This window comes from Carettochelys insculpta, chromosome 2, assembly GCF_033958435.1.
Source record: "Carettochelys insculpta isolate YL-2023 chromosome 2, ASM3395843v1, whole genome shotgun sequence".
NCBI lineage: Eukaryota > Metazoa > Chordata > Testudines > Carettochelyidae > Carettochelys > Carettochelys insculpta.
The window spans coordinates 223,550,380-223,568,957 of NC_134138.1; the positions used below are offsets into that span (position 1 = coordinate 223,550,380).

At 45.3% G+C, this 18,578-nt stretch overlaps 1 protein-coding gene across 6 annotated transcripts in view; it reads left to right on the forward strand.

Annotated features, from left to right (window-relative positions):
- Window positions 1-18,578, forward strand: part of CRPPA (CDP-L-ribitol pyrophosphorylase A) — a 223,280-nt gene that overhangs the window by 69,105 nt on the left and 135,597 nt on the right. For all 6 annotated transcript variants that reach the window (XR_012644052.1, XR_012644051.1, XM_074984660.1 and 3 more), the window contains one exon: window positions 7,896-7,941. Coding sequence is in view for 4 of the 6 variants with exons in the window: in XM_074984660.1 (XP_074840761.1) it covers window positions 7,896-7,941 (46 nt within the window). In the remaining 2 variants the exon portion in view is untranslated. The remainder of the gene's footprint in view (window positions 1-7,895; window positions 7,942-18,578) is intronic.

The following is an 18,578-nucleotide window of genomic DNA, read 5'->3' on the forward strand; positions in this document are numbered from 1 at the left end:
AGGAAATAAGAATGAGTTTTTAAAAACAATACGAACACAAAGAATATTTGCAATAATGCTGTTTTTATTATGTGGAAAAGGCAAATTTATCAATAATAGTTCAGAAAAGGCAAAACTGTCCAATACCATTTCTGTTCTGCATTTGGTAAAAAGCCAGATAATGTATATGTATCAGATGATAACATACTTTTCACTCAAACAACAACTGAGGATACTAAACTGCAGCTACTATAGCTAGATATGTTTAAATCACATCTGGATTGCTTACATCTGACAGTTTTAACAGAGCTGGCTGAGAATATCTCTGGAGCATTAATATTGTTTTTGTCAATAAGTCTTGGTTCACTGAGGAAGTTCCAGAGAACTGGAAGAAAGCAAATATTGTATTAGTGTTTAAAAAAGGGGAAAAGGATAACCCAGGTAATTATAGATTAATTATCCTTACATTAGTTCTGAACAAAATAAACAATGGCAAATAGGGGACTCTATTAATACAGAATTAAAGGTGGATAATATGATGAATGGCAATCAACATGGTTTTATGGGAAAAAGATCACTGTCATAGAATCACAGAAATGTATGACTGGAATGTGCCTTGAGAGGTTATCAAGCTTAGCCCTCTGTAGCAAAGAAAGACCAAGTAAACTGAGACTGTCCCTGACAGGTGTTTATCTAACCTGTTCTTAAAACATCCAGTGATGGAGATTTGACAACTTCCCTTCTTCATCGAGTGTCCCTGTGGGTGCTCCACAATTGGTGTCAGGCTCGCCTGGCGCCGCAGATTGGAATTCTTCCAGCAGTTTCTCCTGGATTGCGCATGCACCGGCGCGCGCCGCTCCCTTGTGTGTCCCCGGCCACGTGCGCGATCCGGTCCCCACCAGTTCCTTCTCAACCGCCATCGGCTGCAGACGGAATCCGCTCAGGCTACGGCCAGAGTCAGATTAGACAGTGTTTCTACGTGTAAATTGTTGTTTCTTTTTTTCAGAAAAAAAAAAAAAAAGAGAGAGAGGACAAAGAGAATATTAAAAACAAAAAAATAAAAAAGAGGAGAAAGAGAGGAGCGGAGAAGAAGAGTGGACATGAAGGCCAGTAGGCCACCCGCTGCCCTGCAGGCCGGGGTCCGCGATTCGGGTAAACAGGCACGGATAAGGTGCTAAGTACCCTATTAACAGTAAAAGACTCACCGAGATGGCTTCTTCAGGCTTTAAAAAGTGTGAGTCCTGCCGTGAAGCTATGCCTCCGATGGGCATAGTGAATGCATCCGATGCCTGGGGGAATCACATGTTACCCAGAAGTGTTCCCATTGTGCTAAGCTCACAGCCAGGGCAAGGAAAGACAGAGAAATGCATCTTAAAATGCTCTTGTTTGATAAGGCCCTCCAGCCAGACGTGCCAGAGAGGCAATCAGAAGGGCCCTCTGGGTTCCACAAAAGAAAGGCAGCAAAAACGGAGGAAGCTCTCCCCAGCTCGATCCCTGCTGGCGGTCTCAGCGAGCAGGACGGGCGGAGCACACAGCCCCCAGCCGCATACTCAGGCAAGCGGCACCGCGGCAGCGCACGTGGCAGAGGCTGAGCCTCCGATTACAAAACAGCCGGCACGCGCAGCACCTAGAGTGGCGGCCAGGCCAGCGCAGGAACCGGCGGCACTGCCACAGGCGGCACCGACCTCCACGGCACCAACGGTGCAGGGCCAGCAGGCACGGAGCCTGCAGGCACTGGAGGACGTTATCTGTGCGGCACTGTAGCTGAGCGGGCAGAGCGCGGCGCCGACAGCGGGGCCAAGATCCCCAGCGCGGAAGGGGGTGGTGCCAGCCCCGCAGGGGAGGGGAAAGGCAAGAGCAAAAACCCGGCACCGCAGCCCTTCTCCGTACAGGGCTGCACTGCTGCTAACAACAAGCTCTCCCCCTGTGCTACACACGCTGCCCAGAAGGCCAGGGTCTCCACCGGCCTATCCAGAACCTCCTTCGCTGTTCCTCCAACCAATGTCACCATGGCTTGGGCCACGTTCACCCTTTCTGGGATTGGATCCACTGGAGTACTATCACAAACCAGTGTCACCGCTATCTGTGTCATCGCAGAGGTCTCGCTCTCCTAGACATCGGGGGTACACACCCCGAGAGTGGTCCAGGTCTCCATCCCCGGACCTGTGCCCGTGCTGCCATGGTCGTTCCTATCATGCTGGACACAGACACCCCAGGCCTACACCCAGGGGCACGTCCCCCCCGGCCAGCCAATACCCCTGTGGACACTCCCGGGCGAGGATGGAAACTCAGTTATCTCAAGGGGAGTTAATTTTAGAACCCCGAGACTTTCCTTCGCAATCCTCCAGCGAGCAGGTATACCATCGGCCGCAGGAACCTGAGAGTTCGAGGGAGGTTTACCCAAGCGGTTCCTCCTTATCCTCCCCAGATGAGGCCATGGCCCCCGGGGATGTCGCTCCCCCGGATGACCTTAAACAGCTTCAGGAGCTGTTTAAAAGGGTGGCAAGGCATTCAAACGGCAGAAGTGCAGGAGAAACATCACAAACTCCTGAAAAATTTGAGACCCCCGGCTTCATCCAAAATTGGTATCCCGCTGGACGAAGCCATTATGGAGTCAGCCACTATCATATGGCAGACTCCGGCCTCTGTTCCGCCTATGACCAAAAGAGCGGATAAGAAGTACTTCGTCCTGGCAAAGAGCATGGAGTTCCTCTTCAGTCACCCACAACCGAACTCACTGGTAGTCTAATCGTCCCAGCAGAGGTCAAAGACTTCTCAGTACAAATCGTGGGGATTGGACAAAGATGCCAAGAAGCTAGAGCTCTTTGGCAGGAAGGTATATTCCTCTTCCACCATGCCATTGAGAATGGCAAATTATACGGCACACCTAGTGAACCATAACTTCGATAATTACTCCAGGCTTACTTCTCTCATGGATTCACTTCCGGAAGATAAGAAGCCGGTGTTAAAGGTAATTGTGCAAGAGGGCTATGCAGCTTCGAGGACGGGAGTCCAGATCGCCCTGGATGTGGCAGATACGGCGGCATGCTCAATGGGTACAGCAGTGGTCATGCCTAGAGAATCCTGGCTCCAGACATCGGGCATCCCGAGGGATCTACAGGCGAAGATCGTGGATCTTCTCTTTGATACGCAAAAGTTGTTTGCAGACTCAACCGACTCAGTCCTCCACTCCAGTAAGGACTCGAGAGCTACACTTAGAACCCTGGGTATTTATAACCCTCCATATAGGAAGAAAAAATATTACCCTCAGCAAAGACGCTACCCGTACCAACCACAGCATGCGCAGTATCAACGGGGCTACGACCAAGGGCGACATCAACAGCAGCAACAGTACAGAACTCCCAGGCGATGTTCCCAACAAAGCCGTACACCCTCGGGACAGGCCCAAAGGCAACAAGTTTGACAGGCATGTCGAGGGCTGCACTATCACTAGTATCGCACAATGCCACTCTCATCTCATGTTCCATCATCACCTCAGACCGTTTCACTCCCAATGGCAAAAGATCACTGCAGACAAATGGGTGCTGGAGATCATAGCCAAGGGTTACGCGATCCCCTTCCAGTCGCTCCCACCGACGAAGTCTCCCTCCAGGCCCTACCTCCGGGACGCTGCCCACAAGGCGAGGCTCAAACAGGAGGTGGACCACCTTATGTTCATGGGGAGGTGGAAAGAGTGCCAGAACAATTCCAGGGGAAAGGGTTTTATTCACGCTACTTCCTCACAGAGAAGAAAACAGGAGGCTGGAGGCCCATCTTAGATCTTTGGGGCCTCAACTGCTACTTGCGCAAGCAACGGTTTCGGATGATTACAGTCGCCTCCATACTCACAGCACTGGACGATGGAGATTGGTTTGCAGCCCTCGACTTACAAGATGCTTATTTTCATATAACGATCCACCCGGCACACAGGCGCTTCCTCTGCTTCATGGTCAGCAAGGAACACTTCCAGTACAGGGTTCTTCCGTTCGGCCTCTCCTCGGCCCCCAGAGTCTTTACCAAAACCTTGGCAGTGGTGTCAGCCTACCTGCACAGACAGGGGGTATTCATATTTCCATACCTGGATGACTGCCTACTGAAAGGGGCCTCGAAGGCAGAGGTCCTACGCATGATACGCGTCGCAGCGGACACGTTTTCTTCTCTGGGCCTAATCATCAATCTCGCCAAGTCAAAGACTGACCCCACACAGGACATAGAGTTCATAGGGGCACGCATAAACTCTATCACAGCAAGGGTGTACCTACCCGACGCCCGCTTTCGCGCCATCAGTTTGCTGGTGCAAGTCATTACATACAGCCCCACGGTGCCGGTCTTAACGTGCTTACAGCTGCTGGGCCATATGGCGGCAGCAACATTTGTGGTACAGAATGGCAGATTGCACATGCAAAGCCTCCAGCATTGGCTGGCGAGCGTCTACAAACCGGCATCCCACACTGTTCACAGGGTAGTGTCGCCCATGACAGAGGTGCGCAGATCCCTGGCGTGGTGGGTAAACCCCAAGAACTTGCTAGCAGGGGTACCCTTTCACCAACCACAAATTTCTATTTTTCTTACTACCGACGCCTCCCACATAGGATGGGGAGCGCACATCGGCGACAAGGTGACGCAAGGGCTATGGTCCCCTGCGGAACAGTCACTGCACATAAACATGCTGGAGCTCAGAGCAGTGTTCAATGCCTGCAAGCATTTCTGAGACCACATATGTGGCAAAGTAGTCAGGATCAATACAGACAATACCTCCACTATGTTTTACATAAATCGGCAAGGAGCAGCCCGATCCCGGGCCCTATGTGCGGAAGCAGTCTGACTGTGGAACTGGTGCATTGCCAACAACATTACGTTGAAAGCCTCGTACTTGCCGGGCGCTCACAACGTGAAAGCAGATCAGCTGAGCAGGCGCTTCACACTCACGCACGAATGGCAGATCCGCGCCGATCTGCTAACACCGATCTTTCATACATGGGGGTTTCCCCAGATCGATCTGTTTGCCACACAGCACAACAAGAAGTGTCCCCAGTACTGCTCCAGGGCAGGAGTGGGGCGGGGGTTCCTGGGGGATGCATTCATGATTCCGTGGAAGGGCCCCCTACTTTATGCGTTGCCCCCCACAGCGCTTATCCAGAAGGTCTTGCAGAAAGCCAGAAGGGAGAGAGCTCGCATGATACCAGTAGTCCCAACGTGGGATCGGCAGCAATGGTTTCCCTTGATTCTGCGCATGTTGGACCGCCCACCGCTCCCCCTACCAGTGGCGCCGGACCTACTTATGCAGGCCCAGGGGTCCATAGTGCACCCGAACCCTCAGAACCTGCGCCTACAAGCATGGCTAATCCATGGCTCAGCTCCTTAGAAAGTATATGCACGGAGGGAGTACAACAAATCCTGGAAAGTAGCCTAACGACCTCCACCAGGAAGACTTGTAAGCAGAAATGGACTCGATTCACTGCCTGGTGTTTCGCCAAGCAGTTAGCTCCCCTTGACGTTCCTATACCAGTAATACTTGAATACTTGTTGGACCTCAAGAGGGGCGGACTTTCCTTATCCTCGCTAAAAGTCCACCTTGCTGCTATATCAGCCTTTCGGCATACAGAGGAGGGGCCCACGGTATTTGCCCATCCTATCGTTACCAGGTTCTTAAAGGGGTTAGTAAACCTGTACCCCCCTCGGAAACCGCTTCCGCCATCGTGGAACCTGGACCTGGTGCTCAGCACGCTCACGGGTCCACCTTTTGAACCGTTAGCCACAGTTTCCCTACGTCTCCTTACGATAAAGACAACCCTCCTCCTTGCAATTATGTCAGCTCGCAGGGTGAGTGAGCTTTCAGCAGTTATGGCAACGCCGCCCTGCACAGTATTCTCAAAGGAGGTGGTAACCTTATGGCTGCACCCAGCCTTTGTGCCAAAAGTTTCTTCAGAATTCCATCTTAACGAACCAATAATTCTACCCTCGTTTTACTCGAAGCCTCACAGCTCCACCAAGGAGGCATGCCTGCATCTCCTGGATGTGAGGAGGGCGTTGGCCCTCTTCATAGACAGAACTAAGTCCTTCTGGAAAACGGACAGGCTTCTAGTCTCTCTCGCTCCCAGGTCAAAAGGAGAAGGTCTCTCTTCAGAGAATCTCAAAGCACATTGTGTCCTGCATAAAAATGTGCTACGAGCTTCGAAAGACTCCTTTGCTGGCCCCCCCAAGGGCTCACTCCACCAGGGCGGTGGCGGCGTCAACAGCCTTCTTTAAGGGCATTGCGTTGAAGGACATCTGTAGAGCGGTGACCTGGTCATCCTATGACACCTTTGCCAAGCATTATGCCCTACATCGGGTATTCCAAGAGGATACCCACCTCTTGACAGCAGTCCTTTCGGGGGCAAGCTGCACATAAACCGATTACCCACCTCCTTTCTTGGGTTACTGCTGGGTAGTCACCTATTGTGGAGCACCGACGGGGACACTCGATGAAGAAAGAGAAGTTACTCACCTGTAGTAACGATGGTTCTTCGAGATGTGTCCGCGTGGGTGCTCCACCACCCGCCCATCCTCCCCGCTTCAGATCTCTGTCTAGTGTCTTTCAGGAGCATCCGAGGCGGTTGGTCAAGGAACCGGCGTGGCCTGGATCGTGCACGTGGCCGGGGACGCGCAAGGGAGCGGTGCGCGCCGGTGCATGCGCGATCTAGGAGAAACTGCTGGAAGAATTCCGATCTGCGGCGCCGGGCGAGCCCGACACCTATTGTGGAGCACCCACGGGGACACATCTCGAAGAACCATCATTACTACGGTGAGTAACTTCTCTTTAATAAACTATTCCACTACTTAGTTATCCTTATAGCTGGAAAGTTTTTCCTAATGTCTAGCCAATTACTTCTTCCCTACCTTCAGCAAACATGGAGAATATTTGATTATCATGCTGTTATCATGTTGCCTCTTATTCATCTTTTCTCAAGACTAACCATGCCCAGTTTCTTGAGGGGTAGTTGTGTTAGTCTGTAGCTTCACAAATACCAAGCAGTCAGTTAGCACTTTAGAGACTAACGTTTATTAGGTCATGAGCTGTCGTGAGTAAGATCCACTTCTTCAGATGATTGAAGGAGAAAAAAGAAATAGAATCCAGGGTTTATGTAGCAGGGAGGGAAGGGGGGTGAAAAAAGGGTTACCTGGCATTAGTAGGACCAGTTGATGAAGCAAAGTAAGTAGGATGTGTCTCATTCCTGCAAATATCAAAGATGAGGAAATTGCCCTTGTAACACATAAGAAAGTTGAGATTGCTGTTAAGACCTTGGTCCAATGACACATTTGGCATATCTTTTCTCATAGGTTAGCTTTTCCAAACCTTTTATCATCTTTTCTGCTTTCCTCTGGACTCCAGTTTGTCCACACTTTTGTCCAGATCTTTCCTGAAGTGTGGTGCCCTTAACTGGCTGCAGTACTGCAGCCTCACCAGAGCAGGACAATAACCACCCACGTCTTACATACAATATTACTGTTAATATACCCCAGAATGGTATTACTCTTTTCACACCTTCCTTGTACATAGTTGACTCGTATTTAGTTTGCGATCTACTATAACTATCTGGTCCTTTCTAGCCATACTACCACCCAGGCTATCTTATGAAAATCCCAGCATGAAACCATAGTGAAATATCTTGAGGATAACATACTTGTTATGGCTCATAAGGATAGTTTTAAATTAGCTCTAAACAGTTCTAAATATTTAATAACAGAGTGTGATTCTTTGGCTTTCATAACTTTTGTTCTTACACTTGCCAGTGGTGTTTACTGTAATTAAGGAATTGACTACATCATTTGTTTATGGTACTTCGAATGTAAAAAATTGCCTTTGGGGCATTATTTTATTTGTTTTATATTCCTTCCTGCTCTGTTAAGTCTAATGAGGTTTATCTGTCCTTTAGGTGACCTACAAGCGGGATCTGTATGCTGCTGAATCAGTTATTAAGGGTATGTGTTTGTCTTAATGACCATCAGTTAATATGATTTTCAGATCAAACCCAGAATTTAGTATGACACTGTTTTAAGTCTATGACCAGAAGAAAGAATAGCCAAACAACTACTATGGTTAGCTCTTTTAAAAATGCTAACCTTATGTTTTTATTTTTTTACAGATAATAATCAGTAGTAACAATAATTTATTGATCCTATGATACCCAGCATGGACCTATTATATGTTACTATGGCAGCAAAACCTTGTATATTTATGCAGCAAAATGTTATACACTTATGCAGCTAGTAAGGAATACCCTGGGTCACCACTGTGCAGGCCCTCCTTTCAGGACTTTCAAACATACTGGCTGGGTCTACATAAGCCCTTCCTTTCAGAAGGGGCATGTTAATGAGTGGGTTCGAAAGATACTAATGAGGCACTGCCATGAATATGCAGCACCTCATTAGTATAATGGTGGCTGCGGCGATTCGAAAGTGCAGCTTTCAGATCGCGCGCCACCTGTGGAGACAGGGACCTTCCGAAAGGACCCCCCATTTTTCGAAAGCCCCTTCTTCCTATATGGTGTTAGGCAGAAGGGGCTTTTGAAAACTAGGGGGGTGTCCTTTCATAAGGTCCCCGTCTCCACAGGCAGTGCGCAATTCGAAAGCCACACTTTCGAATCACTGTGGATGCCATTATGCTAATGAGGTGCTGCATATTCATGACAGCACTTCATAAACATCTTTCGAAGCTGCTCATTAACATGCCCCTTCCGAAATGAAGTGGCTCGTGTAGACACAGGGACAGTTAACACTGATAAGTGGAAAGGGTGTTTTATGTTGGCTTCAGTAAAAACAGGGTAACAATGAGAATACAATAGAATTACAAATGATACATGTATGAAAATTGTATTGATGGGTGAAAACATTTAGTACACATCTGCTCCAATTACAAGGGAAACTAGCTACACAAGATGAATGCCCTTTACATGTGAAGATACTATATTCTCATTTCCTACATAAGCAGTTATATGTAAAATCTACTTTATGTGGATCTTATTTATAAAGTAAAGGATAATCATTCATATTCTGACAACCTGTGAGATAGTCATATGTCTTAAAGAAAATACAAATATGCCCAATACAGGAATATGGAAAGTAAAGACCATGGAGGCAGGGTGAAATAGTGGCTTTTATTTATGGCACAGTATAGTAATATAGTATGTTTTTTGTATATATATTAAACATGTACAGGAATTATAAAACATCACAAAAATTGCTGAGCAAAAATTAATGCTAGCTTTTATAATTCAATAGTATCATATTTTGACTATTTTAAAAACTTTGAAAAATCCAAAACGTTGGTAGATCCTGAAAACCCACAAATTATTAGCTCTAATTCATATAAGCAGTCCTACTGAGGCAGTGCAACCTGCCTGCCCTACATGTGCAATAAAAAAAAAAGACTATAGTTCACTTTAAATTATGTTAAAGGCAGTAAAAATCAAGATGAGTTATTGGATAAATTGCCATTAAACATTTGGTATAGATGGGGTAGATAAGGGAGAAGTAGTGTAGGATGATGGAAAAGGAGAAAAACATAATGCAGAGACTTGGGTATGGTGAGTTTTTAAAAACTAAATATTGGCACTGTAGGCAAGATATAGTCAGTACAGCAAATTAAGTACAGTAGAACGCCGAGATACATGCGCTCAAGTTGCGCAAATCTCAGGTTACTCAGGCTACTCTTGAGTAGTCGGGAGCCAGCGCTGGGCTCCAGGCTGTCTGCCACTCAGGGGAACTGGAAAACTGACCAGTGCAGCCTGATTCGTGGCTGCTGCCACTGACAGGAGCACGGAAACCGCTCCTGTCAGGAGCAGCAGCTGGACGCTTATTGTCCCTGACAGGAGCGGTTTTACAGCTCCTGTCAGGGGTGACAGCTGACAGCCACGTTAAGTCCAGGGTCTACTGTACGGTTTTGGACTGTTTGTATTATTTATGTAAATCTAATTCAGCTATGTTTCTTCTGGCATTTCTAACTACTTCCATAATTTTATGTCAGTCTGCGCACATAGAGCAGCCTTGGGTTGGCTCAACGAGTCTGAGTGACAAAAGTACAACGGTGCTTTGATAAGTGGATGTTTAAAAATTCAGTATCAAAACGAACTATGTTAAGGTGAAAATCATGAGCTTTGTATTGTATGCACTCTATTGAATTTAATGTGAATTCCTATCATAGAGGGCTTGCAGCATCTTTCTGTGGCCAGATTTTCAGCTGGCATAAATTGGCACAGCTGAATTCTACTACTTTATGCCATCTGAGGATCAAATGATTCATTATATAATCCTTAACTATTGTTCTGTTACCAGTTTATTGCCTCAGTTTTTTGTTTCGATCTTGCAAACACACATATTCTTAACTGCAAGCATGTGAGAACTCACTTTGAAGTCATAAGGGCTCGTGGGAGTGGGACCTATATTATTCAAACTGGAAAAAAATTATATTTACTTTCCAGCATTAATGGTTAATTTTTGCATTTCTGTTAGCTTGGACCACGTCGTTTTTATTACTTTCTATCTCTGTATATATAGTATAAGCACAAACATAATATATAGGCGTGAAATATAAGAATTAAGATTAGTATCATCTAGTTACATCGTCTGGTCTTTCTTCCTGGTCTCAGATTCTACTTAATTTCACAATAGAGTTCTTATGCACTAATAAATACATGTAGCAATATTTTACCCATAAAACATACATTATTTGTTTTCTAAAAACAACACAATTTTAAACAAACGTTGTGAAACTATTCCTAATGGACTTAGACTGTGAAAGTTATTCTATTTAAAAAAACTTGGATTTTGCATTAAATGGTACTACAGGTTGGACTTCTCTGGTCCGGCAATATCTGTGGTCCAGTATGATTGTAGTTGGTCACACTCATGACAAATGGACATCTGGCTAAGTTTCCTGTGGTCCCAGAAAGTTTGTTTACAGCCACCAGTCCTGGCTCCAGAGCTCTGTGCTTTTATTTATCTCTAATTTAGCCCTAAATGTCTTCTGAGAGCCCAGTGAGCAGTGCAAGTGTTGGTAATGCCGCTAGGCAATATTGACTTCCCATTGTTTGGCAAATTCTCTGGTTCGGCACTAGTCAGGTGATGAAGGGGCCTAAATAAAGAGGTTCAACCTGTAGTCAGTTTCCATTTAAGTATTAGTAGTAAGAAAGAGAAGAACATACAATAATCACAGAAGAGTCAAGCAGGGCAGTTTGTACTATTTAATCATATTTTGGAAAAGTATGTTCCACTAAATGTACAAAAATATATGCTGAAGTGTTATTTTTTAAAATGATCTTTGTGATTATTCAAAACAAAAGTCATAAATTAACTATCATGTTAGTATAGTAAATTACTATATCTTTTTACAACATTTTCACTTCTAAAGATATTTTCATAGTCTAAATATTCTTTAATATTTACAAATATGGATAATACACACAGGCATATATATATATTGTGACAAAGTGAGTCCAATTCCTGGGCCTCTGACCTCTGGTCAGTCCATTAGGACCCCTTAGGGGCCCTGTTGCCCTCGCTGGGGCGAGGGGTGGTCTGGGGGGAACCTGGCCCCTGCCCACTGGTGCCAGGTTCCAGCCAAGGGACCCTGTGCAGCTGCCAGTGGGAGGAGCTTAGCCCTTAGCTCTTGGCTCTTGGCACCGCAACTCTCCTCCCTGGGCCGCTTCCCCAGACGATTCCCCCTGGTACCTTCTCCAGGCTGTAGCAGTCACAGGTCCTCACTCTTGATCTTGTACAGGCTCCAACTCTCCCTCTGTGATCTCTGGTGTTCCTGCTGCTCTCCTCTGCTCCTCTCAAACCTGTTCTCTCTCTGCTCCTCTCCTTGCATCTCTCTGCTCACCTCTCACTCTCCCTCTGCCCTTCCCCCTGTGAAGGGTTTTAAAGGCCTCTTATTGGCCCAGTCATTGGGGCCAGCTGGCTTTAGTTAGGTAGAGCTATCTCCCACCCAGCTGCCCGTGATTGCCCTGCAGGCCCTTCTGGTTGTTTGGGCTTCCTTCACCCTGGCCCTGCCACGATATATATACATTATAACTATATAAATAATGAGCAACATGACTTTCTGACTTCTCAAGATCCCTCACAGCCCTAAATTTCAATGCATTTCTATGATTAGTGTAACTCATTAAGCTTCGGTCCTATCCTGCACTTCATTGGAGTGTAATGACAGGGGTTGGGATGAGAGAACATAGGAAGCTTCTCTCTGTGCAAGCAGTAGAGTAGGATCTCTTCGTAGCAGACAAGACTGCCATAATTGGATATGTATTTGGATCTGGTCTGATACCATTCCATTCAATGCAGTTCTGAGTGCCAGAGAAGTGGACACAGCTAATATTTCCAATAAGCTGTGGTCTGCAGATTCAGGGGTATGTCTTGCCTTCCCTGTTCACTCCAGATTATGTAGATCAGATCCCCAGCTTGTCTTTATCATCGTAACTTGATTGAAGTCAATGGGCTATACTGATGTAGTCGAGTTGAGCAGATTGCAGAAATTTGACCTTTTGACTTCTAGAATTTTCAGTCTTCTTCAGTAGCAAGAGAAGCTGCTGAACTCTCTTTCATGTTCAGATTTGACACATTAACACGTGGTTTGAACCGGGATGCAAAATTTCTGGGACATTATAGCTGTGTCTACACGTGCACGCTACTTCGAAGTAGCGGCACTAACTTCGAAATAGCGCCCGTCGCGGCTACACGCGTCGGGTGCTATTTCGAAGTTAACTTCGACGTTAGGCAGCGAGACGTCGAAGTCGCTAACCTCATGAGGGGATCGGAATAGCGCCCTACTTCGACGTTCAACGTCGAAGTAGGGACCGTGTAGACGATCCGCGTCCCGCAACGTCGAAATTGCCGGGTCCTCCATGGCGGCCATCAGCTGGGGGGTTGAGAGATGCTCTCTCTCCAGCCCCTGCGGGGCTCTATGGTCACCGTGGGCAGCAGCCCTTAGCCCAGGGCTTCTGGCTGCTGCTGCGGCAGCTGGGGATCCATGCTGCAGGCACAGGGTCTGCAACCAGTTGTCAGCTCTGTGTATCTTGTGTTGTTTAGTGCAACTGTGTCTGGGAGGGGCCCTTTAAGGGAGCGGCTTGCTGTTGAGTCCGCCCTGTGATCCTGTCTGCAGCTGTGCCTGGCACCCTTATTTCGATGTGTGCTACTTTGGCGTGTAGATGTACCCTCGCAGCGCCTATTTCGATGTGGTGCCGCGCAACGTCGAAGTTGAACATCGACGTTGCCAGCCCTGGAGGACGTGTAGACGTTATTCATCGAAATAGCCTATTTCGATGTTGCTACATCGAAATAAGCTATTTCGATGTTGGCTTCACGTGTAGACGTAGCCTATAGGAGCTCTTTGGCATACTTGGCTTAATCTAATTCTTGACTTCCCCTCCCCGGCTCCCCTCTGCTCTCTGATTTGCTCACCTTGATAATTTTATTCTGATTTGTCAACTTTGATTCCTGTTTTTGGTTCTTTGTGCCTTAAATATTGAGTCTGTTCTGGTATGGCTATGGTCTGAAGAAGTGGGTCTGTCCTACAAAAGCTCACTTAATAAATTATTTTGTTAGTCTTTAAAGTGTTACTTGACTGCTTTTTTGTTTTGATGTATGGTCCAAGTGCGGGTGATACCTTTTAGAGTCACTAATAGTCCTACTTACAGCAGCTTCATTGATAAATATACTAAGATGCAGCACATTACTGTTAAGGTGGTGGTTGGTAACATTAAATGGTCTTTTGTTAATCCACAGGTGGCAAGGCTTTGAGTAACCTCCCCGCTGCATGGGGGAAGAGGGGCTGAGCAACCTACCACACGTTGACGAAAATCGGCTCATGTGCCACTCTTGGCATTTGTGCTGGGGGTCGCTGACCCTGGTATAGTAAGTTAATGCACAGTGAGGAGCATACTCATAGCCGTGCCACCTGTGGATTAACAAAAGACCATTTAACGTTGCCGGCCACCACCTAAATGGTAAAGCTCTGCATCTTAGTATAGTTATTAATGAAGCTGTTATAAGTAGGACTATTAGTGACTTTAAAAAGTATCACCCACACTTGGACCATACATAGAGGTCAAAAGGTCAATAAACGTTTGTGAGTAAGGGCACTTTGAAGTTGCGTGGGTACTTAGAAGTGCCCGTGGCTACACTGCTTGCTGGCGTTTTAAAGTGCAGTGCAGTGCAGCACCTCATTGCTATTCTTTGCTCAGGCTCGTTTACCTGTCCTCTTTAAAGGAGGGGACTAGTGTAGACAAGCCCTACAGCTCTTTGGCCTACTGCACAAACACCAGCCACGTGGACTGGGACCCTGTTATCACACACTAAAAGTTCTATAAAAACAAAAAAGCAGTCATGTAGCACTTTAAAGACTATCAAAATAATTTATTAGCTGATGAGCTTTCATGGGACAGACCCACTTCTTCGGATCATAGCCTTACCAGAATAAACTCAATATATAAAGCACAGAGATCCAAATATTGTTATCAAATCAGAAAAATTGTTATCAAGGTTGGCAAATCAGAAGAGCACAGGGACAGCAGTGGGCGGAGGGGGAGTTAAGAGTTAGCTAGAACATCAAAGTATGTAAAAGAGTCCTTAAAATGGGCCAGGTAATTGCTGTCCCTGTTCAAATCATGTGTTAATGTGTTGAATTTGAATATGAATGCTAGTTCTGAGCATTGCCTCTGCAGACAGTTGTTAAAGTCCCTTTTCAGTAGAACACAGACTTTCGGGTCTTTACCAGAATGGCCCTTTCCATTGAAGTGCTGGCTGACAGGTTTGTGTGTTTGAAGACTTCTGATGTCTGTTCTATGGCCATTCATTCTTCGTTGAGGAGTGTTTGCAGTCTGTCCTACATACGTGGTGTGTGGGCATTGTTAGAATATGATGGCATGTATGATACTAGTTGAGGAACAGGAGAATATGTCCATGATTCTGTAATTAACATAGTTAGGTCCAGTGATGTTATTTCCAGAATAGATATGTGGACAAAGTTGGCAACGGAGCTTGTTGCAAGGAAAAGTTCCAGGATTAGTATTATTGTGGTATAGCCTGTGGTTGCTAGTGAGAATCCTCATAAGGTTGGGAGGTTGTCTATAGGAAAGAACAGGCCTGTCACCTGCAGTGCACTTTGTCACAGACATCATCATTGACCTTGAGACAATGCTAATGCTTTTCTTTTAGCCCAGTTAGGCAGGAAGGAAATCCATTTAAGTTATGGGAAAGGTATGTGCTCTGCTGAAAATGATTTGGAAAAGACTTCACTTTCTGATTACAGATGGTATCTTTTTGCTTTGAGTTATGATCTTTGATAAACAAATCTTTAAAGAGTTTATTCTATATGAGCCAAAATGTCAAATTTGTACTTGTGGCTGTACATAGCTTGGCCAAGGAATAGTTTTCCTTTCACTACACTTTTCCAATGATGGGCTCATGGACTTTCTGAACAATGACTTGTTTTGTTATTTTATTGCAGGATACTCTTGCATTTCTATAATTTTCCTTTGATTAATTGTCTAATTGTTATTTAATACAATTAAATAGAAGAAAAGTTGTTGTAAAGATAAGTACTTGGCTGTAGAATAGTGTGCGAAAGAAGTCACAATTCATCATCTGACAGTAATTAGGTGACTGACTATTCCTTAGTCGTCCACATTACAAATGTAACTCTACCTCTGCAAAAAAAGGCTAACAAGTCCCAAATGCTTCAGAGGAGCATAACTAGCTTTTCAGCTTCTGGCTAAATGAGACTTGATGATAGATAAATTCCAGCCTGCTAAACTGAACTCTGATGTAGGTAAGAAAAACACAAATATCGTATTCATAGTCAGAACAGTAAAGTGCAACATATAGATAGCTTCATGAGTCACTATCTTCTGACATGATTTTATTAAAACATATTTATTTTCTCACTTCCTTTAAGTCACAAAATGCCAGCATCATTCATTTCATAAACAGTAAAATTAATGCTTTTCTTTAATTCAGCAGGTATGAACTTGTAAAGTATGCAGACAAGGTGACATGTCTGTTTTTTAATAGCCTATGAGTAAGGAAACCTCATCTTGTAGTCAGGCTGACTCATTTAGAAAAGAGAGCTGGATAATACAAAATATCCTGAAAAAATCTTGATTATTACTTGTACCCCTGGGGTATGTATCTTTGAACTCTAGTTCAAACATGTCAGCTTAAAAGTAGCTTCCCAAGAAGAATTTTGTGATTTAGAGCCCCTTTTTTTTAATAAACAGAGCCCTCCTTCTGTAACTATTTTTGCATGCTTCCTTACCAGTGAGCACAAACAGATTGAGCATTTTTCATTCATATTTGGCTGGATAGAAAGCTGCTTATCCATGAGAGGGGTGCATGGGTGCGTGTGTGCGTACAAATACTAAAACTAGGCATGTATGAATGTAGGGACAGACCTCCAGCCACAGTTTATGAAAATCAGGAACTAAGTGTTATATTCCATGTTACAGGAAAATTTTTCATATCTGGCAGCCCCGGGACTGGGAGGTTGCCAGATATTCAAATATTCTGGATAATAGAGAGGTATACCTTGCAATGCATAACACTAACCAAAACCAAGGTTAGCTATTAAGAAACAAACACAAAAGTATGTAGAGTACTTTATTTACCAACAACAATAGGATTGTATGCTGTAAGCTTATACTGTATTTGCTGTATTGATCTGTATTTACTTTCACTATACTATACTTGCTGAAAATGTAACTCAAGTTTACTTATGGTTAAAACGTCAGTTGTAGTTGAGAGTTCTGGATGATAGCATTCCAGAAATGAAGGAGTTTACTGTATACGGTGACCATATGTGAAAAGGGATATAGCTCAGTGTTTCAAACATTGGCCTGCTAAACCCAGTGTTGTGAGCTCAGTCCTTGAGGGGGCCTTTTACGGATCTGGGGGAAATAGACTGAAAAAAAAAAGCGGGGGATGGTGTTTGTCCTGCCAAGAGCATAGGGGACTGCACTTGATGACCTCCTGAGGTCCCTTCCAGTCCTATGAGATGTGTATCTCCATATATTTATTTTATTTAGAAGACACTGGATGATGAGTCAGGACCAGGAAGGCAGGCCAGATCCTAACCAATCATAGGTTTCCACTCTGTGTCCTTAATAAACAGAGCTGAATAGGAGCAAACTCTTTCTTCTCTGCTATCACAAATGTTGCTCCCTGCCTTCTTTATATGTTAATGATAGTATGTGCAGTGTCAAACTTGACAGTTGTTTTTGTGTGCGTAGGGTTATCTGTTTGTTCAAGTGGGCAATCATAAATTTGGTTTCTTGTATTCTGTGAAGAACTATGGAGCTTTGAGGATAGTTTATACACACAGAATGAACTTCTAATGGCAGTCATTTCCTCGTGCTCCTATATGCACAGATAAAAACTCTTCTTCTGTGAGAGAGTGATACTTTAGAAGTTCTGCAAGGATGAATTATACCAGATTTCCAGAGTAGTTCATCCACTCTGGCCTGCTTTACTGTGGTAAGAGACAGTAGAACTCTATGGCTACGTCTACACGTGAAGCCTACATCGAAGTAGCCTATTTCGATGTGGCGACATCGAAATAGGATATTTCGATGAATAACGTCTACACGTCCTCCAGGGCTGGCAACGTCGATGTTCAACTTCGACGTTGCGCGGTACCACATCAAAATAGGCGCTGCGAGGGTACGTCTACACGCCAAAGTAGCACACATCGAAATAAGGGTTCCAGGCACAGCTGCAGACAGGATCACAGGGCGGACTCAACAGCAAGCCGCTCCCTTAAAGGGCCCCCCCCAGACACAGTTGCACTAAACAACACAAGATACACAGAGCTGACAACTGGTTGCAGACCCTGTGCCTGCAGCATGGATCCCCAGCTGCCGCAGCAGCAGCCAGAAGCCCTGGGCTAAGGGCTGCTGCCCACGGTGACCATAGAGCCCCGCAGGGGCTGGAGAGAGAGCATCTCTCAACCCCCCAGCTGATGGCCGCCATGGAGGACCCGGCAATTTCGACGTTGCGGGACGCGGATCGTCTACACGGTCCCTACTTCGACGTTGAACGTCGAAGTAGGGCGCTATTCCGATCCCCTCATGAGGTTAGCGACTTCGACGTCTCGCCGCCTAACGTCGAAGTTAACTTCGAAGTAGCGTGCACGTGTAGACACAGCTTATGAAATTAAGTTGATGTGTTTCAGCCTCAGCATAGACATTCTGTTAAATCCATTGTAGAAATGAGTGTGGAACAAAGGTCGACTTATATATGCTTGAAGAGGGCAAACTTTTAAATGATGGCCTGAGGGGGCCATGTCATGAAAATACTTTACAAAAGGAAATGTGTGTGTGCATGTGGCATGTGCATGTGTTTGTGTGATTAAATATGTTGTGCTTTTTTGACATACTGTTGTCATTGTAAAAGATATTTTCCAGATAAGAAAACAACAACGAAAAACTTAGACAATTTGTGTCTGTAGGTTTGCTAGAATGTACCTAGTTTTTACCAGTTTTAATTTTACACTTGACTTACTCATTAGTCAAATGAGAGAGGACCATGTTGTGTGTGTGTGTGTGTGTGTGTGTGTGTGTGTATACACACAT